This window comes from Eumetopias jubatus, unplaced genomic scaffold, assembly GCF_037043125.1.
Source record: "Eumetopias jubatus isolate StellerSeaLion01/CBP00866 unplaced genomic scaffold, mEumJub1_p1.0 scaffold_15, whole genome shotgun sequence".
NCBI classification, from domain to species: Eukaryota; Metazoa; Chordata; class Mammalia; order Carnivora; family Otariidae; genus Eumetopias; species Eumetopias jubatus.
Genome location: NW_028274821.1, coordinates 74,713,733 through 74,739,586, shown reverse-complemented (window position 1 = coordinate 74,739,586; position 25,854 = coordinate 74,713,733). Strand labels below are relative to the sequence as shown.

Sequence of the window (25,854 nt, the reverse complement as noted above, 5' to 3'; positions counted from 1 at the left end):
GTGGAGAGCCACAGGACAGAAATGGTGAGGTCACCCCCGGGGACAGGCAGCACAAGGCGGCAGCTGCAAGAGCACATGGGGGAACCCAGAGGGCCAAGGTCTCCAGCCGGCTGGTGCTCTTAGGAGCCAGGACCCCTCCCCCTGCTCACAGAGCCCCCCTCCGCCGACCTGGGCACACGATCTGATCACAAGGCCAAGGTTAGATGGGCAGCTGGACAGACATACCAACAGAACTCAAACAGAAACTCAGGTCCCTTCTGAAAGTCTCATGTGGGCGTAGTCACGGGGCCCCTACAGGCACACGCGTGCCTGGCACCAGAGCTGGGTCCGACCCGGGCTCCTCAGCTCAGCCAAGTGCAAGGACAGGCTCCAGCACTGGCACTGCTGTCATTCCCATCTTGCTTTGCCATCTAACCTCGTTAAGTGCAGTCTCGTCCCCCCCAGCTAGACTAGAAAATCCTTCCAGGAAGGCCTTTCCCATCTTGGCCCAGCACAGTACTGGGCAAGTAATGGCCTCGGTAAGCTCCCGGAGGGACTTCTGGGATGAGGTCAAAGCCAGGCCAGCTTTGGCACAAGCATCAGCGCGCTGCCGAGACCCAGGGAGGCGGCCCCGGGGAGTTGGAGTGTGCTGGGGGGAGGGGCGGGGGGGGGCGGTCGAGCACGCCCAGGGCTATCATCCACTCTAGAACACTCTGGTCAGGGGACTGCAGGCTCTTTCCGACTCCGCTGGAATTTGATTATAACCTCACAGGGCTGCGATTACATGAGCTCAGCCAGGGAGCTGAGAGCATGAGCTGGATGGCTTGGAACAGAGAACAAGACAGTGTTTCTATGCAGTCCTTCCTCGTTTTGCAGTTGGACAGGCCTGGCTCGAATCCCAGCTTTGCCACTTCCTAGCTGTGCACCTTAGGAAAGCCTGTCGAATGGGAATGGGAATGACATCACCCCCTCTCAGAGCTCGTGAGCCAGTAAGTCACGAGAACAATCGGAGTCCTCGACAGACAGCAGCTACCGTTGTTACTGCTCCGTACTTCGCTCATTTAATAAATATTTATTGAGCGCCTGCTACATGTCAGGGACTGTTCTAGCTCCTGGGGGTGAAGAAGCAAATAAGAGAGACTGAGCTCTGGCCCTCAGGTTGGGGAAGAGACAATAAACCAAGAAACAATGAAATAATATCATTACCAATTGGGAAAAGGCCAAAAGGGAGAGGTCCTGTCTGAGCCTGGTGGTCAGAGAAGGCCTCTCCGCAGGGGCAGCATTCGGGCGAAGGCCTGAACAATAAAGGCCAGCAAGGCAAGTGCTTGGGAGAAACTGTTCCAGGCAGAAGGAACAGCACATGTGAGGGCTCTGAGCTGAGATGGTTACCAGCATCATCAACTAGCATGTGGGGACATTCTCTATTCTGCCATCTCCCAGAACCCTACGGGATGCCACCCTTCAGGGCGGGGCCAGCTCCCCTGCTAAGTGTTCCCAAGTGTGCCAGCCACTCTTCTCCTGCCCCGAAGTGCTGAGAAGCTGATCTTCCTAAAAGCATCAGAGGAGAGAGGGAAGAAATTGCCTCCCCTTGGCTTCAGGGAACTGGGCGGATATGGGGAGGAAATCCTCCCACTTAACAACAGATTCCCTCCACTTCTCAGAACTCCCAGCCTGCTGCAGGGGAAGGACAGGCCCAGCAAAAAAAGACCCCAAGATTCCCCGGAGGGAAGCCAGGTAGGGCAGGAGCTGACCAGAGGGCCCTGGGCTCCCTGTCTCATCATGTTCCCCTGCCAGGTGAGGACAGAGGCAAAGACCATGGTCCCTTCCAGCTTGGAAAGGCCATCTCTCCACAAAGCTGGCCCTGTCTCTACCTAGCTCTTTGGGCTTCATCAAATCCCTTAATCTCCTGGAGCCAAACCTCCCTTTTTCTTTCTGTGCCAAAGCGAATTCTGCCTTAATAATAATTCCTTTTATCTAATTACCCATTTTAAAGAGCACTTTCCTACCCATGCTCTCATTTTGTTCTTGACAATTGCATGAAGAGGTAGGGAGGTTCTTAGATGGTTACTCCCAATTCAAGGAAGGGGAAAACCAAGGCTCCGAGTGGCCAAGGGCCTCTTCCAGCTCTTATTGCTAGTGAGCAGCAGAAGGAAGGCTCAAAGCCTTGCAGAAACACCCATTGAGATTTCATCCCCCAAACCTGAGTGGCCCCAGGAGGCCCTGGCTGGGCTGCCGCCGGCTGGCGGAAATGCTCTCCCTTGCAGACTGGGCCCAAAGCGACCAGAGCACGAAAGCCTTCGAAAAGCCCAGTCAGCCAGCGGCTCGGAGGGCAGCCACAGAGCTCACTGGTAATGTCTTGTACTACTCAACACTGCTCTGAGCTCTAGGATGGTGGCCCTCTCCTCACAGTTACAGGGCTACCAGCATCCTCATCTTGAGACAACCCCCCCACATGCTGTACCCCGCACAGCGCTAAGCACCTCACCAGTGGGGTCTCGGTACTTCTTCCAACAACCTCGAAAGGTAGAAGCTGTGATTATCTCCATTTTACTGACACCCATAAGAACCACTTCCTCTCCCCTGCCCTGTGGATAATTTCTTTTTAGAAAATCATATTTCTCTCTGCCTGGGATGGTGACCGTATGACCTGTCTCAACAACAGAGTTCAGGGCTGAGTCTCTGGCTCTGACAGCTTGAAGCAGAAAGCCCCATAATGCTAGGGAATCCAGAAGCCTTTTGAGCTACCAAAGACCTAAACCCAGGCCTGGCCCCGGGCCAGGGGTTGGCTGTCTTAGATGGGCAAACATTTTGGGGAGGTCCTTGCTCCCCAGGCTCCTTTCTAGGAGATTTTGGAGGCTGGTCTGGTGAAGAGAGAAAGCACAGAACCAACTCTCTCCAGGGGAGCTGAACTCCCATCTGCACACATCTGTCCCAATCAGGGACCCCATTGCCTGCCTGACTGCTCTACATATGAAGGGTCTCTCTTAATCCCCCGCGTGATCTAACTCACTGGTTTCAATGCGTTGCACACCGTGCCCTCCTACCAGGATCCAGGGCTGAGGCTGTAAGCAGCCTTGAAGGCATCCTCACGTAACTCACCCAGAGACAGGGCTCCTGATGGGGCAGCACTGGGCCGGGACCTCTGCATTCAAACATGAGCATCCTCAAATCCAACCAGAAACCCAGGTCCTCCTGGCCTCTTTAAACCCCCATCTTGCCTCACCTCCTTGTTCTTAAATTAGTATTATCTTTGTAGGAACCAAAACCCCTTCTGCTACTGTTTGTTCACTCGCCTTGACAAACCTCTCCTTTAATTCTAACGACCTGATGACACAGGTAGGAAGGAAAGGCACAGCCGTTTAACCATTTTCCAGATGAGAATGCTGGGGCTTGGAGACGCTACGTCAGCAGCCCCAGGAGACCTCAGGAAAGGAGAGTCAATGTCTGTCTTCTGCCTCCTCCAGAGCCTGTAATCTTTACCACATTTGTATAACTCCATATGTACATTACAAGGAGCATGAGATGTTCCTCTTAGCTTTCTTTTTAAAAGGTCAATAAATCATTGGTGATGTCTCTAATGGAGAATAAATGAATATGAAAAGCTCTCCCCCCCGTTATAAAGCTGACAATCATAATAACTCCTATTTATGGAACACTTACCACGTGCCAGGCTCTGTGCTAAGTGCTTTGGTCAGGGTATCTTATTGAATCTCATTTAATCATTACGACAGCCCTGCCAGGTAGGCCCCATCAGCCTTGTTTCAGAGAGGAGTATGTGACTTGCCCAGACCTCTCAGTCAGGAAATGGCAGAGCTAAGATTCAAGTCTAGGTCTTCCTAACCCCAAAGCGCAAACTCTTCAATGAATGGAGCACAGGATCACAGATTCTAAGAGACTGGTCCTTGACCAACATGCACTTTTGTCCCAGGGACCCGGTGCTCTTGAGCCAGGAGGGGGCTGCGTCTGCCCCTGGGCTCCCAGGGGCTGAGGGCTACCTGTCCAGGAGAACAGAGACTCCAGGGCTGAGCACTATTTAGGACAATCCCACCCAGGACCTACTGCTGGGAAACACCCAAAGCTGGGGCCGCCCAGCTAACTGAGGCCTTCTGAATGCAGTGGAAAAATCCCTCAAACTCCTGACTCTCTTGCCCCACTTTCTTTTTTGGGTGCCACCTGCATGTTAGACAATGAAGATATACCACTTGTCAGAAGGTCCCGTGAAGGGCGTCTGGGTGGCTCAGTCGTTAGAGTGGCTCAGGTCATGATCCCAGGGTCCTGGGATCAAGCCCCGCATCAGGCTCCTTGCTCAGCGGGGAGTCCGGTTCTCCCTCTCCTTCTGCCCCTGCTTGTGTCCCCTCTCTGTGTCTCTCTCTGTCGAATGAATAAATAAAATCTTAAAAAAAAAAAAAAAAAAAGAAGGTCCCATGAAGATGTGAGTTTGGGGTTCCCTGTGGGATCCAAGACCGTCGTGTGGAGCCTCTGTGGGGCTGCAGAGCAAGCAGGCACCCTGGCTTCCCGTTACAGACGTGCCTCTCCCCACAGCCTCTTAGGAGAAAAGAGAGGCCTGTGGCTGCCTGTGAGCTCCCATCTCCCAGCCCCTTTGGGTCAGAACTCCTGGCACTTTAACTGAAATAAAAGGCCCTGGATCAATATCCCTTCAGCAATCTTTGGAGAGTGGGGAGGTCACAGCTCTCTGGAAGCCAATAAGCAGAAGTGCTTTTCTCTGGGCCAAACAAACCAACCCAGCCGGAAGCTCTCCTGGCATTAAAGAACGTGGAGCTTCATCTCAGGCTCTGCCCGTGCACAGCTGCTAGGCTGTTTGCCGGGCCCTGTGGAACTGAGTCCCCACGGGTTCTGGAGGGCCTCTGACAACTGCTTCCTGGGCCTGGTGAGGTGTGACGACACGGGGGAAGACATTCGATGCCCTCCTGGCCCTCAGGTTGCCCCTGGAGGCAGCCAAGGTCCCCAGCTCAGCTCCAACAATGTCCGCTGCCCTTTGGAACCCTCTGCCCTCCCACCAAGGTAACTGGTCAACGCTGTGTTCTCCCCCAGCTGTCTGTTCCCCCCAGGGGACTCGCTCGGAGGCCTGCACCTCTTTTCATAGCCAGGAACCAAAGGAATGATTTTCAATCACAAGCGACATACACACTCCTTCCTCTTAGCGGGCTAGTGTGTAGACCATGCCCTACCCAGAGCATCTTGTCCCACAAGACTGGCTGGTTCCTGGAACTGTTAGGAGGGACAGACATAAGCAGAAGCAGGGGACACGAACGGGTCTAATGAATCCTTGCTTGGAACAGATACTGTTCCAAGGAGATACTCTCCTATGAGCAGAGACACAAGATTGGGAACAGAAAATTTGCTGAAAATTTAAGAGTTTGTATGGCTCAGTGGTTCTCAACTTTTTCATCACCCCAGACTTCTGTGATCAAACCCCTGGTCTGATGATATTGTATCTCCCAAACCTTATCAAGCAGTAAGATGTTTGCCTGATTTTGTTCGGCAAAGGCATAGCACTGCCCGTATGTGCTTCTGATCAGACCGAGAAAACCAGGAATACAATCACACTGAGTGGGCATCATTCTAGCCCAAAACACACACACTTAATGTTTTCTTTAGCCTGTGTTAGTGGGCCCAGGTAAAGGTGCAATTACCTTCAGGCCCTTTAAAATACTGACAAGATTCTGCAGGAGGGGTCATGGGTGGGACTTCCTGGAAAAAGAGGAAGAAAGAGGCAGGCACAGGAATCAGGGCAATCTCCAGAAGAAAGACTGCCAACCAAGTAAATAAGGAGAGGCACGGCTGTCAGGCCACACCCTCACTATGCCTCCTGCAGGTGCCGGAGACCAGGGGTTCCCGAGTAGGGGATCACAATGTCCTTCTGTCCTCTCTAGCCACTTCTTTAAAAAAAAAAAAAAAAAAAAAAAAATTATTTATTTATTTATTTATTTATTTGACACAGAGAGAGCACAAGCAGGGGGAACGGCAGGCAGAGGGAGAAGCAGGCTCCCCGCTGAGCAGGGAGCCCGATGCAGGACTTGGTCCCAGGACCCCAGAATCATGACTTGAGCCAAAGGCAGACGCTTCACTGACTGAGCCACCCGGGCACCCCCCTTCTAGGCACTTCTGCGTCCCCTGCTCCTCCACACAGAGGTGAGAGGCACCGAGGCAGGGACTGCTGTCCCCATTCCACAAGGGCGGGAGCCCTGCCCAGGACCACGGTATGAGCCTGGCCCCAGAGCCCTGGACTAGACCAGGACCAATGTCTTCCCACTAGCACCAGGCCACAGAGCTCTCTCTTCAGATCCAGAGGCAAGGACTCACCTCTGCTAGATACAGCACACAGAATTTCAGGTCTTCTGAAGAACCTTGGAGGGAACAGAAAGTAAGACTTGTGTTAGGGTTGGCTCCAGAGTCTAAGCAGCTTGCCCCAGCACTGCCAACTGCCTCACCCAGAAGCCAGTATGTGGTACCTCCTGGAAAAAGAGGAAGAAAGAGGCAGGCACAGGGGACAGGGAAATCTCTGGAGGAAAGCCTACTTAGTAACTAAACAGATGGAGACACGGGCGTAAGGCTTTGGCCCACAGGTCAGCGTCACCCAAGGAAAGCTATGGTCCCACTCCCATGGCAGATGGCCAGAAGCACCTCTGGGCATCAAACGGCCAGGGGCAGGGAGCTGTCATCCAACTCAGAAGGCCTCCATCTTTCCATGCTCCCTGACATGAGGGACACAGAGGGACACGGAGATAGCACACGTCTGGGTTTTCCTTTAAATGCTCCCAACTGCCTTCGCCATTTTGAAGTTCAACAAGGAGCCACTTACTTGCTGGATGGACCTAGGAATGTGTGGGCTATGCAGCAAGATCCCCAGTCATGGGCTGGATGGTGCCCACAGATGGCTTCCCAGCCCGGGCCCAGCCCCTTGGTGTGTCTTCCTAGGGCCCTGGTCTCAAATCCCAAATTCACCCCTTCTCCACCTCTCCGCCAGGGAGGCAGCTGGAAGGGAGCGTCAGGCTCCCCGCTCCTCCAGCAGAGGAGTGAAGGCAGAATAGCTACCGAAGCTTTATTTGGTCAGACTGCTCCAGAAAGACCAAGACCAAGAGAGGACCCCTGGCTGCTGGGGAAGGCTTCTTGCAGGAGGATCCTTTGGAACATGACTGCAAGATGGGAAGAAAGGACACTTCCAGGAGGTGGGAAGAGCACAGGCAAAGGCAGGGAGGTGCAGAAGCACAAGGTGTGGTTCGAGGGCTCGCAAGCGCGCAGAAGCCCTGCCCCTTCCCTGACCATCGAGGGCTGCTCCTCAGAACCTGGCATCCCTCCCCACTGGGCCTCATTCTTCTGGGCACAGTCCAGGGATGGTCTGTGCCTGAATTTCAAGCAGTTGACCTCACTGGGCAGATTACCAGTCCTTTCCGAGAGAAACAACCACACCACCTGTAGAAAACCACACACATTCACTGTGCCATGTGCTGTCCGCGTATAAGCTCAACCCTTCCAATAACCCCTAGGACTCAGGGGCTATTATCATCCATGATTCGTGTGAGGAAACTGGGGCTCAACACACATTTGAATCAAAGAAATTGTCCAATAAGCCAAAATGAGTTGCAAAGTAAAGGTGACAAAGTAACAGAGACAATGGGTCAAGCCAATTCCTAAGAAAAGTTGTGAGTGAAGGCCCTCATGTGGGTGAAGGCCAGCGCCCCACTTCCCCCTCCCCAGCCCCCGCCCCGAAGCAAGCATGTGGGCAGTTCCCTAGGCAAAACAAGGGCCAGGGGTGCCAGCAAGATCCAGAGAAAAATAGGCCAGTAGTAAGCGGGGGGTTCACTCTGGACTTAGAAGAAATCCCTCTACTTCTCCCCACCTACAGGAGGGTTGGGAGGGAGAGGGTCCCACCTAAGAAGTCCATCATGTTTGAGAAACCTCTCGTTTGGAAGCTTCTGCCAACTCCCTGCCTTGCTGAGGGTGGAGACAAGGGGAGGTGGTTTCTTTTGTTTAAGAAAACATACTGGATGTCTCCTTGACTTTCCAGAAGCAGATCTTAGTGCCAAGGGAGAAACAAAAAGATCTATGTAAGAAAATAACAGAAATGTGGGTTTTAGAAACTGGCAGTGGGAGAAAAGGAGGCTCTAGAAGGGAGGGGAAAACCAAGGAGTGGGAAGCCTCAGGGAGACAGGAGGCCGAGGTTGGGGGAAACTCAGCCTATGACATATTCCCGATGGCAGGGGGTGGTTGACGATTGCTTGACAACTTTCCTGGGCTGTGACACCCCCCTGCCACCACCCTCCCACATTAACCCTAACCGCCCCCCCCCCCAATCTGCTCCACGTCACAGCCTTGTGCTGGCAGTACTTTGAGAGGACGGAATGGGGGCAGTGCTCAGCATGGCTCAGAGCCTCATAAAGGGACAGCAAGCCCTGGGAGCCCAGGGTGCCAGGCAGGAGCCACGGCTGCTGAACAACCGGCTGCAAGGTGGCTGACCCAGGCGAGCAACCTCACCCCCTCAGAAACCCTTCTGGGACATTAGACTGGGCTCTGGGCTTTCCAGAGTGTGGAAACAGGGGGTGAGTAAAAAGGGACATGGAGGCAGCACACATTTGGGTTTTCCATCCCACACTCCAACTGCCTTCCCCATTTTGAAATTCCACAGAAGTCACCGGCTCCTGGGTGAACCTTGCTTCCTACCAAGGACTGTGGGCCGTGCAGAGAGAGTCCCAGAGGCCCAGAGATGGCTTCCGTACCCAAGTCTGACCCCTCTGTCATGTTCCCAGAGCCCTCTCCAGCCTGGCCTGAGGTCCCAAACTCAGCCATTGGCCAAGCCCTCCCTACGCTGTGTGACAAGCCAGGGGGCATGTTGTTCCTGTTTTTCAGTTGTAGAAACTGAGACCCCGGGAGAGAAAACAACCTGTACAGGCATGCCGTGAGTGAGGGGCAGCGCTGAGATTTGAAACCAGGATGGCTGCCTCTAAAGCCCGTGTTCTGACCACCGGCCCCCATTTCTGCACCCCCCTCCCCACCACACACACCGGTTTCTGAATCTGCACGCTGCCAGACTTGGCACTCCCACTCTGGAGGTGGGAACGTGTCTCTCCCCCTGCTGTCGCCCTGGCAGCCAGTGCTCAGGTGGGCTCTGAGGACGTACTCTGCAAATGTCAGCTGACAAAATTTAAGTCCAAGCATTCCAGCAGCTGGGACCTAAGCCACTGAGTTTCCAAGACTGGGCACCTGGCTCCCCGGGGTGGATGGAGAGCCCAAGAATCAGCTGGACATTTCCAGGCCATCCTGAGAGACCAGAGCAGGCCAGGAAGACACCCTGTGGGCAGGATGCTGGCCGCCTGGGAGGGAGAAACACAAAGACCAGCAAAGCCAGGGGGTGGCAGAGACAGGAAGAGGCCACAATGGGCCCCGGATGACCGGAGATGTTCCAATTGTTAGTGCGAGCTCTCCGCGTGTTCCCATTACGCTGCCATTCAGACCTGCTAAAGCTGGGGGGATGCCGGGCAGGAGGAGGGCCAGCAAGGTTTACGTGGCCACCACCGGCTGGAAGCCGTGGAAAAGGGTGCTTCCAGCCCCCAAGCTGGGCAGCGCTTCTAGTCTCCTTCGGTCAGTCATGCAGTCATTCAGCCAACCAACATTCACTGGGCACCCGCAACGTTCTGTGCCTCATGCAAGGCCCCGGAGGACGCTTGGCCAGAGAGCTAAGCTCCATTCAGGCAAGTCACACACGGGAGTCATCAGTCCCCGGGTGAGGCAGATTCTCTCCTGCTGGGAGACAAGCCCTCACCAGCCCCAGCCCACAGGAAAGGCCGCGTGTGCCCCTCGCTCCCATCTTCTCTACCCCAAACGGAACTTTCCAAACATGCTGACTTGGAAGGGACACACCTGAGAGGCACAAGCAACATTCATCAGAGCCCATTCTGCCAAGAGAAGCTTCAGTTGAGGCCCTACATGGATCCCTTAAAAGCCTCATTCAGGCCCTCGCTGCCACAGCAGGCGTCTGGAGGTGCCAGGGAGACGGGCCGGAAGCTGGGCACCAGGACTCAGGACACTGGGTCCCACAGTTCCAACTCCCGACTGCAGAAGAAGGGGACGTGGGACTTCTACAAACCCCAAGACCCACAAGCCTGTCTCAGGGGAGTGGAGGCAGGGGAGGAAGCAGAGGCCCTACTGATGCCTGGAGGAAAACCTAAGGGATGGGACATGCACGTGAGTGCTCAGTGTCACTGAGCCACGTCCCTGGGGAGCCATGGTCACTGTTTGCTGGCTGACACTGCCGGGGAAGGGCAAGACAACACATCTGCACCAAACCGTCCCAGCAAGTCCAGGTTACGTGCATACTCGCATACACACACCCCCACACTCAAGCCAACCCCGTAGGCTCAGATGGCTGTGGTCATCTCTCCTGAGGCGTGCTGGCCTTGGCCACCCTCAGCCCACCATCTGCAGGGAGAGGATGTGGTCTCCAGCTCAGGAAGCCATGCCTGCACAAGGCTGCTGCTCACATGAGCTCAGCATCTGGAAGGTTTCTCTGCAACACCTCAGGCCCCACACCAGCCACTCTGACCAGCCGCCACCCAGTGGAAGACGGAGCTCATACTGACTCTAACTTCAAGGCTTGGGTCTGAGGGCTCCAGGAGGGGAAGATCCAACCAGTTCCCAGCCGAGCCCCCCGCCCCACCCCAAGGAGTAGAAGTAGGACATTTGGGCCCTGTCCCGCATCTCACGAACCTCAGGCTCCGTATGGGGATGTCCGGGTTGGGAAAAAACATGAAGGGCTGGCCCAACCTGTCTTTCACAGTCCGAGACACCAGAGCCCAGATAATGGAGAGGGCCAGCTAAAGTCACACCGGCTCTCCATGCCCAGACCCCAAACTCCCAGCTACTACCCTCAGCTCTTCTACTGCCCTCTTCTCTCCCACCCCAACCCCCTCTACAAAGCACAGCCAGTCTGAGCCCCTCTTCTCTGTCCTCCCTCCTTCTAGCAGGAGGCTGAGCAGATGAGGGTTCTGGGCTTGTGGCCCCAGACCTGAGTGATGAACATGATGAGCACAACTGAGTAAGGGTTCGGTTCCTATAATCAGTCAACACATATTACCGATCACCCCACCCCTGCCTGGGTCCTGAGTGTCTAAGCTGGGGTGGGCAGGCCCACAGAGGAAGGGGCTACACAGCGTGAGTGTGTGTGTGAGCAGGTGTGCAGGGGCGTGGCAGGGAGAGGAGAACGGGGCTGCAGGGGAAGCTGGGTCTGAGGGAAACCGGGAGGGGCAGGGAAGCCCAGGGTAGAGTCTGCTGTAGCTCTCATCTGCCCCCTCCTGTGGGCACCAGGGAGCCAGGGTCAGAGCTGAATCTGCTCAGAGGGGCTGCTCCCCGCCACCCTGAGGGAGGGGCCGGCCCCCAGACAGGTGACTTGCTTTTTCCCCTCAGGGGCCGCCCTGGTCAGTGGGCAGGAGAAAGTTCGAGGCAGAGAAGGAGAAGTTGTAAGTGACTTCCTGTGGGGCAGCCAGAGTGGAGGTTCTCACACTCCCTGGGTTTCTGAGGAGGGAGCACGGCAGGGGCGCCCAACACACAGGAACGCAGGACGGGTCTGCAAACAGGCAGGAAGTTTTCCTGGAGCAAAACCCGTCAAAACAGAATTCTTTCACCGGGTAATATTTTCCTCTCTGCCCCTGTCGCCCATGCTCAAACAGATCTGTTGTTGTTTTCATAATCTGAGAGAGGAAATCAAGCCCCTTTCAGCAGAGACTTCAGGCGCCAAACCAAACCGCTCAGCAGATACTCCCAGCTGGCTTCCCGTTCCCCAGTGGCGGAGGCACCGTGGAAAGTTTGTGGGAGACACTGGCTTCAGGCTCCGCCACACAGCCGGGAGGGCCAGGAGCAGTGTGCTCGGGCCCAGGGTATGTGCGGTGAGAGGGGCGGCAGCCGGCTGGTGCGGGGCACCTGGTGTGGGCCGGTCCCTCTGCATACGACCTTACTAAATCTGCACAACCACCTACCGGGAGCCCCACTCACATGTGAGCCAACAGGCTCAAAGTGGTTGAGTAGAATGTGCCCAAGATCATAGGTGGTGAGGGGCAGGGCCAAGATCAAAACATGGGTCGCTCGGAGCCCAAAGCTCTTCCTGCTCCACTCCACCGCCTCCCTGAAATGTGTCTGGAACAGGAACGTCCCAGCAATGCTCAGGGCATACAGCCTAGCACGGAATGCCCGTGCCCAAGAGCCCCATGGCCCCCAGGGGGCTGGACTTGACCCGACTGCACATGCTCAGATGCCCCACTGATGGCTGGCAGCCCGGCCGCCGGAGGGGCAGAATCCAAACCAGGCAGCATGGATGTGGGCCTCGGGGCAAGCAGGCGGGAGTCCAGGGCACCTCTGGGGCACACACTTACCTTCCTGTAGCTTCACACTCTGGAGGTAGAGGGGGTTCCTCAGGACGTTGCAGCGGCCCGGCTCATCCTCCTTGGTGAAGAGCAGCAGGTCCGAGTAGGCAAAGAGTGTCACCTGCATCACGACAGAGCACACTGAACCAGCTGCTCTGCAGGCCCAGAGCCCAGGAGCCACAACCTTCCTGGGAGGTAAGGCGTCCTCGTCATGTCGGGCAGAGCGAGGATCAGACTCTCAGTGTGGCCTCTGCCAAGGACAGAGACATGATCTGCAACCAGGACTTCCCCTTTGCACTACAGTTTTCTACACCTCCACTCTTTATCACAGCGGGTGGAAGGGGGGCCGGGGTATAGGATAAAATCCGACCCTCCTCGTCCACGGCAGGTGGCCCCTGCAGGCCTCTCCATGGCCCACTCCCAGCCAGGCCATCTTCCTGACTACACGCCCCTGGAATCTCCAGCCCAGCGCCACTGGCTGGGCACCACCCTCGAGCTGCAGGATGTTGGCCCATTTGCTTGTATTCTCCTCTAAATGTCTGGCTGAAAGAGCACTGCCCTTGGAGTCAGAAGTCCTGATGCTTCCCACTGAGGAGCCACGAACACTTGGTTAGGGTCCCCGAACCCTCAGCTTCGGTTTTCTCGTCTGTATGGACCAGGGAGCGTCCCTGCCCAGGTCTCTCACAGGCTTCTTTCACGAACCCCGTGTAGACTGTGAAGTGGAGCATCATGCAGTGTGAGGTCTTATTATCACACTCCTCGAGGATAATTTTAACTGCATTAATGCATGATTGGTCTGAGAAAAAGCCAGTTACTTCCACTCCAAAACAGACATGTATGTAACTTGTATCTCTTTTATGCACTAGCTGCTCCAAAAATAAAAGGAGAACGTTATTTTTAGACATTATAGGTAAACCAACAGGCATGCTCAGCATAGTTTCATGCTAAAAAAAAAAATCCACTTGATCCCGTAATGCCACTAAAGATTACACGGTTCTTTGTTTTGTAAATCCTGCAGTGGCCCTTAGTTAAAAGCAATAAAATCCAATTTTAGATTCTCCAAAGAAAACAGAATGTTATTAATTATGTGAACTTCCCTGTGAGGTGTCAAAAACCTGACACTTCATCTCTTCTGAGGTAAGAAGAGTCAGCCAGAGGGCTTGGCGTGCACCCCCAAAGGCCACAGCAAGTGTGTGCAGGATGGTTGCTGAAGTTTCAAAAGTTAACATGGTGACGTTCAGCTCTCCAACTGTTAAAGATGACCTGACAACCCCACCTCTATGAAACTGTAAGGATGTTTTTAACAGCATCTTTGTGATAAAAAAAGAAAAGAACAGAGATGTCCATCAACAGAGGATGGATAAAATAAATTATCCTCTCCTCATATGGTAGAATTTTATGCAACTATTAGAAGAATAAAGTAAAGCTTTGTGGACAGAAATGCAGGCAGAAATCCGCCCACATAGTGCCCACATTGCACTATGTAAGCCAAAGAGTGCAATGTGCAAATATGCCTACAACATAATCCAATTTTGTGAAATAAAACTGTAAATGTGTACATTTTTTGAATGTCTAAGATACCACACTCTTCACGCTGGGGAGTAGAATTTCACTTCCTATATTTCTGTTTAATTTGCATTGTATGGCAAGAGAGTCTATCAGTTTTGTGATTTAAAAATATATACATATTTTTCAAAGGACCCCTTGGCTCCTTGAGCACAGTGCAGAGAGGTTTGAAGGAAGCTGGGCCACAGGGATAATAGGGGTGTCCTTGAGCAGGAGGCTCTCAGGGGCCCTAGCTTCTCCAATGGGGACCAAACACAAGAGCTCCGGAACCGTGGGCTGGGAGGGATCCTGGCAGTGACTCTCTCCAGACCCCTTCCAAACCACAGTCCTGACCCAACAGAGCCTAAAAAAAGTCCCCATCTGTTAAGTTCTTTCTTTCTGCTCAGTGGATTCTTATTTGTAAATAATATCACTGCCTTCGTTTATAGATGGGGACCCTGCAGCTCAGAAAGGTTAAGTGACCTGTCCAAGGCCACACAGCCAGGGACATTGCCCAGGTCTGGCTGACCCCAAAGCTCCCCTAATATGGAGAGGTAGCAAGAAGCCTACAGCCGTCCTGCCCCCGAATGTGAAAGAATCCAAGCAGGGACCAAAACAGAAAAGCAAAGGAGACCCAAAGTAAAGCTAAGGGAGGGGAAGAAAATGATCTGAAAGCTGAGAAGGATCGGAGGGGTTGACTCTCTGAGCAAACCTGCAGGCTTTCCCACTCAGAAGAAATCTGGCAGTCACCTCTGGACCCACAGGGAAGCTGGCCGGGGAGGGGTTAGAGGGGGGCAGTCTGTCAGGAACGTAAAATGTCCAAAAATGTCCCAGGCTCCAAGACAGCTAGGTGGATGGCAACCGGGGAAGAACCATGGGCAAGGTGAGAAAAGCTGCAGGCCACCACTCTGGCCCCAATTCCCAGAGCTGAGAATGTGGTCTAGACAGGAAGTGATTAAGGCATGAATGAAGAATTTCCCCAAGGGTCGGGTCAGGGAAAGGACAGAGATGGCACACAGCTGGAGGCAGGGCAGAGGGGCAAGTGTGCCAGGCGGGCCCCTCTCCCGTGTCACCAGCATCCAGAAGGAGCTGCAGCGGCCCACAGAGGGGTGATGCCCATCTCCACGGCCCAGTTACCTGCTGCCTTCCACAACAGGCCATGGGAGCCGCCAGGTGTCTTACCCATACCTGCTCCAAGGATACATCTGCTTTCCCAGAGGCTCAAGGGTTTTTGCTTGGTTAGGAAAGCCTTGCAACTTGGAGGTTCATTTCTCCCCAGTACCCCTAACTAAGCTTTCTCTAGAGATCTTGCCTAAAGGCAGACCTTGGTGTCTTAGTTAATGGTAAACTCAGTGAGTCAGTGCGTAAAGTAAGGGTGTGTCTATCTTGTGCCCCATAGTTCCCCTGTGACCTTGAGTGCAGGGCCTGGCTACATGGTTGACACTCAACAGCTATTGTTCGAACGTGTAAGCGAAGCTCCGCCATAATGCTGATTTGATCTCAGGGCACATTACTCAAGTGTGTGACTTCTGGAGGGGGTATGATGTGGGACAGCCCAGTGTGAGACTGCCTCAGCTCACAGACATTAGCCAACTGGAGCATGCTCGGAGAAGAGATGGGAAGAAGAACAAGGGGAGAACATTCCAAGAATAAAGATTTCTGTTACGGGTAAGGGAAAACTTTCGACAATTTAGCCCTCTCCAAGTAACAAAACCTATGCCTGGAGGGGCTGCCTCTGCAGGTCAAAAACTGGCTGGAAAACCTTCAGCTGGAAAGTTACAGAGAAGCAGTCAGAACAGATGACTTCAGAGGGCCCAACCAATACTGCAATTCTACAAATTTATCCAAGTACCTCTTGAATTTGTTCATGTTTTTGACCTGAAGGTACCAAGATCCATGTACTGGCTTCCTAGCATACTCCATGAAAAAGAAATATATTTACTTCGTTTTCAAATCACTTCCTTCAGTCTTCAAAAGGGATATCTTAGTTCTAAGACTCCAAAGATCCACTAAACAAAGATTTTTTGGACAGATTGTAAATATAATCAGGCTATGGCTCCAGTCTGTGCTTGCCAGTCTGTTTTTCAACAAACATGCCAGAGGCAGCGTGAGAAAGCCGTGCTGAGCCAGAGATCCAACTGCTAATGCTGGCTCTGTCCCTAATGAGCCTTGAGACCCTTGGATTCCAGTTAATCTCACTGGAGCCTCAGCTTCCTCATCTGTAGAATGGGGACAACCGGGCCTCTCATGAGGATGCTGCAGGAGCTAATTTAAGATCTACTATGTAAAATGCATGCACCGTGAGAATACACAGTAAGTGCTCGGTGTTTGAGCACCTAATGGTGAGAGGACAAACAAAAGAGCAAATTTAGGCAGATGTGTGCATTTCAGGATGGCTATGATTTCTGCCTTCTCCTGGGTCTTGTGAATTTGTAGCCACACCTCACTTTCTGACCCTTGGCCACCTGACTTAGCTCCGTCACACACTTACTCACCAAGCCCAGCTCCAAGAGACTTCTTGTTCCTAAAACTCAAACCACCCCACCAAGCTGAAGTTTTACTCTCTCAGAGGCAACTCAGAAGATATGCCAAAGTTCCTAAGAAAGCTCCTCGAGAGGAAGTCCAGAAATGTAGTGAGCAATGCTCGTGTGGTAGAAATAAGCATGCGGTCTCCCCGGGGAGAAAGAGAGAATGCTCCTTTGGAACACACGAGTTCTGGTCCCCTTGTCGAGAAAAAACAAAAGCAGCCTCCTGCTTAGCCACAATGACACAGAAGGTCCCAGAATGTTGAGGCTGAACGGGCCCTTAGAGATCAGTTAACCTCAGCTGCCTCAAAGACACACACCACCACTGGCTCAGAGGAGAACAAACCAGATCATTCCACTACCCCCAAGCTGCCACTCAGCTCAGCCAAGCCCCACGGCCGGCCTGATCAGCAGCAAGCCCCCAGATAGGCCAGTCAGATCCCAGGGCTCCAACTTTGGTGCCAAGTAGATTTCACAGGCCCGAGCCAGCTCTGGGGATTGTGTGGGGGAGGGCAATTCCCCCAGTTAGAGATAAACAGAGGCCAGCTCCCAGGCAGAACGGCATGATCTCCACACCCAGGCCTCTGTTGGCAGAGTGAGAGCCCAGAAGAAATCACAGACTTATTCCTCAGAAGAGGATTTGGGATTTGGGTTAATACAGACCCGGAAAACCTGAGTAACTTACGCTCCTTCAAAAATTCTCTTTGGCTAATAGCTCCAATCTTCTTACCTACGAAGTCATTCATCACAGCCAGGGTAAACTACCTCCTGCTCCTTAGAGGAAGTTGTGATAAACAATGGGATGTCTTGGGGGGCTGGGGAAACTTTCTAACCATCAAAGATGGACTAAACAGCTTTGAGAGGTGGTGAGTTCCCCATCACTGGAAACGTACAAAAACAACATGGGTAGCCATTTGGTAAGGAGGGGGATGGATGGGGATGGAGGTGGAAGACTTCAGGATTTTTCTACCCTGAGACTGTACAATTCTAAGACCATGAGGAAGAGAAAAGTTAGGGGCCTGGCGGACGTCGGTGAAGCCACACGTGTAAGCCTTACCTCGACAGCCTTGTTCCTCCCCTCGTACAGCCGCAGCTCCTCAGACAACAGGAGAGTCCGGGCAGGGTTACAGAGATCTAAAGGCTGAAAACAACACGGGCAGTTCAGAGAGGCCCGGTGGAGTTGGGGTGTGGGGGGAGGCAGCTTGCCAGAGCCAGCCACAGAGAACCCTCTCGACTGACTGAAAGAAGCCTCCAGCACCACCCCGAGAGCCCACACGCCCCCTCACACACAGGTGGAGACAGAAAGACAGAGGCTCTTGTCCTGGCCGGAACTGTCGCTGCCACCTTCCCCACTAAGCCCCACTATAAGAGCCAGGCTCTGGCAGGAAGTCCAACCACACATTTAGGCGCTCACAGTCCTCCCCCGAACTCCCTGACTCCGCTGGGCTCCGGGGGCCCTCCCAGCCCCCACTCTCCTCCATCTGTCCCATTCCGGCCTCACAGGGAAAGTCCCTGCTGCCAGGCCCCAGATCCTGAGAGCCGCATGCCAGATTTGGTCACTTTGGTCCCTTCAGAGCCAGGCCGGTCCCTGCTCTACATGCATAACACGCTTGAGTTAAGGGACTCCTTCCCGGCAAGCAGTCCCCAGGGACCAAGTCTCACCCAAACTTCTCACCCACCCCATCATCCTCCCCCATCCCCGCTCAGGAGCCCCTGCCACCTGCCCAACCCAGAGAAAGCTCCCTAGGATGTGAATGACCCAGCAGGGCTTACCCTGGGTGAAGGCATATTTATAACATGGCTTCTAGGTACCCGACACCAAGCAAGATGCTGGACGAAAGATAACGAAGCAAATGTCCACTACGTACAACCCCCTGGATGGATCTCACGAAGAATGTGAGGTGAAAAGAAGCAAGGCCCCAGAAGAGGCCAAACAAAACACGTTCGCCAGGAAAGCACACAGAGGTGATCAAAGTAGAGGGAAGCAAGGAAACGACTATCAGGGACTCAAGCCTGTGGGTAGGCATAGCAGGGAGGAGGGTGCTGGGATCGGGAGGAAACGTTTGGCCTCTGGTGGCAGCCACGGCCCACAGCTTTATCTCAGTGGACACCCGCTTTACAACGATCGGTTCAACTGTGTATTTGTTAGGCCGTTTGGGGTTTATGTACTTTACAATTTAAACGTTATTATAACTTTCTGAAAACGAGTTTTCATTTTCTGTAAAGATTTTAAAAGGAAAGGTCATGATCCTGGAGTCCCGGGATCGAGTCCCACATCGGGCTCCCCGCTCAGCGGGGAGTCTGCTTCTCCCTCTGACCCTCGTCCCTCTCGTGCTCTCTATCTCTCATTCTCTGTCTCTCAAATAAATAAAAAAATAAAAAATAAAAAAAAAAAGATTTTAAAAGGAAAATGAAAAATAACTCCTGTGGATGCCAAGAGCTTTGTGGTCCCGTCCTGAGAGAGAGAAGAGACCAAAAGAAAGGCAGGAGCCATCCCAGGAAAGGGGTGCCACCCACCAGAGGAGGTTCACGGAGAGGGAAGGTGTGGCCAGAAATTAAGCCCCTGGGACTGTGTCTCCTCTAGGTTGCTGATGAGAGGACCAACTAACACAGTCTTTCTGGAAAGCCATTTGTCAATATATATAAAGAGCCTTTGACATGTTTATGACCCATGACACTGTCATGTCACTTCCAGTCCTCTCTCCCAAGGAAAATAATCAAAGGGGCAATTCGTGCACAAGGATTTTCATCACAGAGTTGTTTGCAATAGCAAAGGAAGGAGACAGAAGTCTATCTGAACAGAGAGCTAGTTAAATAAATACATGTCCGTGAGCCAGAGTAGTGTGCAGCCGCTACAGATCAAAGGCTCGGAGAGTATTTAGTGTACGCGGGGGACGTTCCTGCCGCAACTTTCATTTAAAAAAGGCAAAAGGATAGAAAATGTACACTAGGAGGCCGTTCGGTTTTCCTTCTGAAGTGCATACATGCACACAGAAAAGACACCTATGTGTTCATGCTAATGGCGTCTGGGGGGGGTGGGGGGAAGCCATGGCGGTTTGGAAATGGAGAGGAAGAGAAGGGAGAAGCAGAGGGGGATGGAAATGAGTCTCAGGCCACCAGCTAATACTGGCCAGACACGTTTGCTAAGACCGAGGAGACCAGACAAGACGCCAGACTTCAAGGCTCTTCCTCGGTCATTTCCAAACAACAAACCACTGGATGAGGCAGGAAGCAGAAGCCTCAGCAAGCAGGCCCCATGGCAATGCCAACTAGGACCTGTAGTGAGCCTGCCCTGTCCCCAGAGAAAGGGAAAACTGGGAGAGGGGGCAGGGAGAAGAGCCCCTCTTTGCCCGGCTTCCCTGCCCCTACTCTCCTGCTCCTCCGCTGGAAACCTCTGCTCCCTCAGTATAACCCCCAGAAGCCTGAGCACCTGAAGTCATTTCTTTCCCCAAAGGGAACCCTTCTGGAATGATCCTGGGGTGAAGGACCTTCCTCTCTCTCATCTCACGAGGGAGCCCTTGGGGCCAACCATAAGCTCACCTGAACGAAGACCGGGAACACCAGGACCTTGGGGGCCAGGGTGACGTAGGTGCCATAGCTCGAGTGTGGGGTGTGCGGCCTCATGACTGGGCAGTTCTGGTAGTTGCCATGGCCCTTCATGGTCTGCACTGTCTTCATCAGCCGGGACTTCTTCCCCAGGCCTGTGTAGGACTTCCCTTTACTGGGACTACCTGATTCTGGGGAACAGAAATGGGGCACCATGAGGCATTTCCATGCAAAGGCATCCCCTCTGCGGAAAGAGAGTACACAGACACAGCCAGCCCATCACCACGTACTGAGTGTATGCTACAGGCCAGGCCCTATGCAAGCTACTGAACACAGAGGGAGGCCTCAGAAGGGTCTCAGGCCACAGGGAAATCCCTCACATTCTAGTGGGAATTACTGACCCATAAAGAAGTGACTCTGGGACTTGGATGGAGCCAGGAACCACCAACTAGCATGGAGGCAGCAGTCCCCGTCTCGTGTCTGGTGCCCGAGTCAGACCTATCAGTTTGGCCTTGTGCTTTTCAAAATCAGGAAATCTCTCTCATATTTGAGAAATCAGAAGATCTGACCTCACTGGACCCACAGTCCCACATAGAACAATCAGTCGGTTGGACGGCCCTGGGTGTCAGACACGCCGCCACCAGCCCCACAGCTCCCTCTGCGTGCCCAGTGTAGCTCACCTGTTCCCTCGCCTCCCAGATCCCACGGACAGAGGGACTGGAGATCCGGTGGTAGCGGAGACAGAGGGCTTTCCTATGCTGTATCGGAGCCTGCCCTCTATTAGCCACAGGGCGGCCTGGCTCACTTACATCAGTCTAAAATAAGGAGTGGCACCTGCTGGCCCAGTTCTCAGGAAAGAACATGATGAGCTCTGAGGCCGTATGGCTGTGCCCAGTCCCCACTCCTCTGCGTACTAGCTTGGTGACCTTCAGCCATTCACTTCCCCCGCTGAGTCTTGGTTTCCTCAACTGCAGTAACAGTACCAAGCTCATTGGGTTGCTGTGAGGATTCAGTGAGATGCTCGAGGAAAGCCCTAGAACAACGCCTGGGATCTGGTACGTGCACAACAAAGGTTAGCTGCTAAATTAATGTGGCTTTTGTTGTTGTGGTCCTCTACTCGGAAAAGCAAGTTAATCAGGTGCCCCACAGACTCTGAAAATCCTAGGCTTCCCTGAAGCCAGAAAGGTACTCTGGTCGGCCACCAACGCACACTATTCTAATCAGAAAAAGGACAGAGAGAGAGAGAAACACTTCAGGGAAGAGAGCAGAAGGCTGCATGGCTGGGGTTCTTCTTTAAGGGGATGCTGCTGGACACAAACCCCACGCTGAACAAGAGATAGCAAGCAGGTTTTTATCGGGTCCTGTCCACTGGGCAGAGGAGCAAGACACAGAGTAGCTAAAAAGTCAGGGATTCCTGGGTGCGAGCAGGTAGGGAGCCAAGTGCATCGCATTCAGGCTCCATAAATAACTGGGCCGCCTCCGGGGTGGGGGGGGACTCTTGCTGCTAGATGGGCAACTGACCCCGATGCCTGGCCTACGTCCCAGGACCCAGGCATCCTTCCACAACCCCCCAAGGCCTGGCAGCCAGGGGGTGAACAGGTGGTCCGAGTCCAGCTACCTGGGGGGAAGCTCCCCACCCACGCGAGGTCCCTGGCCTCAGAGGAAAAATTCAGCTCAGAAGATTTTACACTTACTTCCTCTGCCCACCACATGACCCTTCTCACCAAGCGAGGTGAGAAAAACAAGTCAGATCCCCATCACAAGTGACCACGGATCACAGCCGTATCTTAGGGCAGGACTCAAACCATAATAACTTAAACCACTTCCTTCCTCTTCAAGGAGTGGCTTAGAGAAGAGTAGAAAGAATGTGAGCCCAGGGCCTGGGGGAGGGAGTGGGGACCAGGGAGGACGGATGCATGGAAGCAGTTCCACAGCCCCTCCTCTGATCTGGCCCCTGACCTTAGGCCCAGAGGGGGGTGTGTGCTGCCAGGCCTTCTCCTCTTTGCTGAAAGAACCCATCCTGTGTCTCCAGACCTGACCTGGATTTGAGATGACAAGACACTTGAGCACTGGGTGACCTGCCCAAGGACACTCGACCAGTATAGGGTATAAAGCAAGATGGACCCAATCTATGCAGCGGTCACGCCTGAAAGCCCCATCTCCACACACCCCTGGATAACTTGTTGCAAGTGGGCATGGCTCTCCAAAACGGATTTTCTGAAGTATCTTTTTTTAAAACCAGCCCGGGTTGCAACCCAGCTCCTGAGCTCTGTGAAGTCAAACTCGACTTCCCACCTGCCACCTCTTAACATCCTCTGGTCCAAACCCCCACATCACCTGCTCCACTGACCAAACACAGTAATTACTCAGCTTTGCTCTGGCTTCCAAGGCGAGCCCTGGCAGCCAGCCAGCTTTGGCACTGGAGAATCGGAGGCTTGGCCCCTTCGCAGGGCAGGGGACAATGCTGAGGGCACCAGCGGCCCCAGGGAACATGTCAGCTTACAAGCAGCAAGCACCCTAGGCCTCAGAAGGGCACCAGACACCGTTCAACTCTGGCTGGCTCAACCCCCCCCCCCCCCAAAAGGAGGCCAGGTGGCCCAGCCAGAGGAGGAGGCAGAAGTCAGCACCGTGGTGACCGCCCCGGGCCTCTGGAGAACCCTGAGTGTGTTTAAGGGAAGGTTCAGTCCCACCCCTTCCTCTGAACTCCCGGACTGGGAGCTGTGAAGACTTGATTGCTGATAAAGAGCCAAGATATCCTTGCATACCAAAAACAGCCATTACCATGAAGAATAAATGAAGGAAGGTCAAGTTCTTAATCCAATGCCTTCAAAAAGCTACCACTGTTGTTAACACTATCACATCTCCTTATTTGTCCCTCTCTCTCCACCGCCTAGATGACTGTGTCCTTGGTTCACTCAATACTGTATTCTCAGAGGGGAATCAAAACGTGGATCCAGGATGGGAAGACTCCGAGAGGCACGTGTCAGGCCAAGAAGGACTCAATCCCACATCACTGGCCCACCACAGGCAACATGCTCTCCAGCTCCTGTGCTCTGTGACCAGCCTTCAAACCCCAACAGCAACCAGCCAGGTCATTCTCCTTTACTTGGTCGCTTGGCTGAAATTCTACTGAGTACCTGCTGTCTGCCACACCCCAGGTCCAGCACCGGATCCTCAGAGATGAGCCGGCCGAGGCCCTGCCTTAATGAAGTCACCATTTAGCAGTGACACCCCACTCTAACCTAATGCGCTGACTAAAAGCTTTTTAAGAACTCAGTGTTGAATAACTATCAACTCCTCTCCAGAAGGAACACAGATGCATTTCCAACAGACCAGGCTCATCCATCCAAATGGCCTACCCTAGAGAGAATGAAGATGCCTTCCATCAGCAGCTCTGAGCCTGATGGGAGCCCTTCCCCCCCGCCCCCCGCCCAAAGGCACAGGCATTCTTCCAAGTACCCGCTATAAGCCAGCATCGACTTCACACTATGGATGGGGAGGGCAGCAAGGAAGTGAGTCTGCAAGCGGCTGGGAAAAGGCCCCTCTCAAGGAAGGAAGTCACCAGGCATTCTGTAGGCACTAGAGAAAGGGCTCGAGCATAGGACCACCAGGCAAGGCTGGTCCCCACCTTCCAGATACCAGCCGGACTTGAGTTGGCTGGACCCCGGCAGGCACATGGAGGGCCTTCCAGAATGCCCTACCAGCTCCAGCACCAAGACCGGTATCTCAGGCATCCTGAGAGGGCCCTGGTTTTGAGCTCAGCTTCTCTCCTTGGCTCTTAAAACATGGGGCCAGGATTCAAAGGCCAAAGGAGAAGAACCGGTACAGAGACACCCTTGCCGTTCAAGGACAGCCATCTTCTGTGTAGCCTCCCTCCATGGGTACACTCCCTACTCACAGTCAGTCTCTCCTTTACCCCTCCCGACAACTCTCTAAGGTGGGAACTGTCAACCCCAGTTTATAGATGAAGAAACTGAACTCCCTGAGGCTCAGGGAGGGGAAGTGGATTGTTCACAATCATGCAACTCCGAGTTGAGCCCTCCATGACCCTGTTTTGAGCAGGCCCGACCAGGTGGCTTATGGCACCTAACATGTATCGGTTGCTCAGTAAAATGGAATGAGTACCAATCGAATGCCGGAATCCTGAACACCACCTCCTAGACTGCGGTGGGAAGACCGCTTCTTCCTTCTCAGTTCAGGCTCCAAGGAGGAAAGATACTGGTTCAGGGAGGGAGAACAGGTATGGAGGGGTAAGAGAGTCCGTGTCAATGTGCGGGGAATCCGGACGGCTGACCTCACACCTCTCGGGGGCTTGGAGGGCACAGCAGCGGAGGACAGACCTACCTTCGGGGATGGCATCCTCCTGGTACACAGGCCGCAGCAGCTGCCAAAGAAGACAGAAGAATCACCTCAGCCCCAGGAACGGGGAGGCACAACTAGGCAGGCTGCTCACTCGCAGCCTAGCCATAGGAAGGGAGCACCTCAGGGCCCAAGACCCAGCAGCCCCAGCTAAGGAGCAGAGGGCGGTGCTTGGAGGGATTACAGATTCCAGAATCCTCTAGAATGTTAAGAGTTGGACAGAGCCTTAACGTTCATCCAGCGTAACCCCTTGGCCGCGTCCCCAGCTTTCTTGACGGTGGCTTGTTCCAAAGTGCGTTCCAGGCAACGGGGGCGCCGTGGGTCATTACCAGGCCCACCACAAAGGGTGTGCCATCAGGGGAATTGGGGAAATGCTGGGTGAAACCATCCTCCCCCGCAAGACACCCCCAGAGCCTCGAGTAGGCTACTGTGCACTAGGAATCTCCCAGAACAGGAGGAGAGTTTGGGGTATTTCTCAAGCTTATTTGACCTCGGGACACTTTTCCCCCACAGTGTCCCATGGGACCAACGTTTTGGTGTGCATACCCCTCGGCCCACCGTGCCATCCGGCGGTGTCTGGGTTCCCACCCGTGACAGGGGGAACAGCCCTCTCACCACAGCCCACTCCCCCCTGTAGAAAAAGCAGAGCCTGGCAGAAGTTCTTCCTTCTTTTGAGGTGAAATCTTCCTCCCTGTGACATCCCGCGGGCCTGGATCTGTGCCCTGGGCTGCAGAGACCCATCTGCTCTCTCTCCCCAGAGCAGCCGTTTCTGGCGGGAAGCTAACACATACCCCGCCTCCTCCCTGAACACTTCCAGCCCCTTGCAGGCTCCTCCCTACACCTATGGTGTGAGGCCAGGGGCCCATACCCTCCGCCTCCCCCCACCCGGCTGTCCGTACCTGGCTCCCAGGGTTCAGTGGGGCCAGGATGATGTAGTTGGGGTCAGTGGAGGCGGTGGCGCGGGACAGCGCGGGCAGGGTATGCTGGCCCCCGCGCTTGGCCACCTCTGTGTAGCGCTCCCAGCCCCCGAGGAGCAGCCCGTCAGAACTGTCGCACACCAAGTGGCAGCTGTGGCGCTGTTCAGGCCGCGCCTGGGCCCCGTGGGTGCAGCTCTTCTCCCGCTTATTGGGGGGGGACTGGAGGTCGTGCGTCGATTTGCAGGAGGCCCGCCGCAGGACCCCGCCGTCTGGCCCTGGCTTGACCTGGGGGACCATGCGCCACACGAGCAGGGTGATCTCACTGGGGCAGTTCCTACGGTTGGGGGGTGGGGTGGGGGGGGCGGGGGTGACACAAAGAAGTTGAGTTTGGGGAAAGTCAGCCAGGGCAGGGGCCTACGGGGCATAGAAGAAGGGTTGGGGAGGGGAGAGAAGCCCCCAGTGGTTGGGCAGGAAGGGAGGTAAGGGGCCATCTCAAGCTGAGACAGCAAAAGTGTCCCTTAGATCAGTCAACTCTAGCTGACTGGCAGTGGCTGAGAAGGACCCTGAGGCCAAGGCCAGGTTAAGCAAGAGTACCACACTCAACTAGTG

At 54.1% G+C, this 25,854-nt stretch overlaps 1 protein-coding gene across 3 annotated transcripts in view; it reads right to left on the bottom strand.

Annotated features, from left to right (window-relative positions):
* RGS3 (regulator of G protein signaling 3) overlaps positions 1 to 25,854 on the bottom strand; it is a 118,349-nt gene that overhangs the window by 53,855 nt on the left and 38,640 nt on the right. For all 3 annotated transcript variants that reach the window (XM_088018996.1, XM_028107895.2, XM_088018997.1), the window contains exons 11-16: positions 25,228 to 25,579; positions 24,314 to 24,353; positions 19,964 to 20,160; positions 17,481 to 17,564; positions 12,363 to 12,474; positions 6,304 to 6,347 (exon numbers count right to left, since the gene is read on the bottom strand). In XM_088018996.1, the coding sequence (XP_087875122.1) occupies positions 6,304 to 6,347; positions 12,363 to 12,474; positions 17,481 to 17,564; positions 19,964 to 20,160; positions 24,314 to 24,353; positions 25,228 to 25,579 (829 nt within the window). The remainder of the gene's footprint in view (positions 1 to 6,303; positions 6,348 to 12,362; positions 12,475 to 17,480; positions 17,565 to 19,963; positions 20,161 to 24,313; positions 24,354 to 25,227; positions 25,580 to 25,854) is intronic.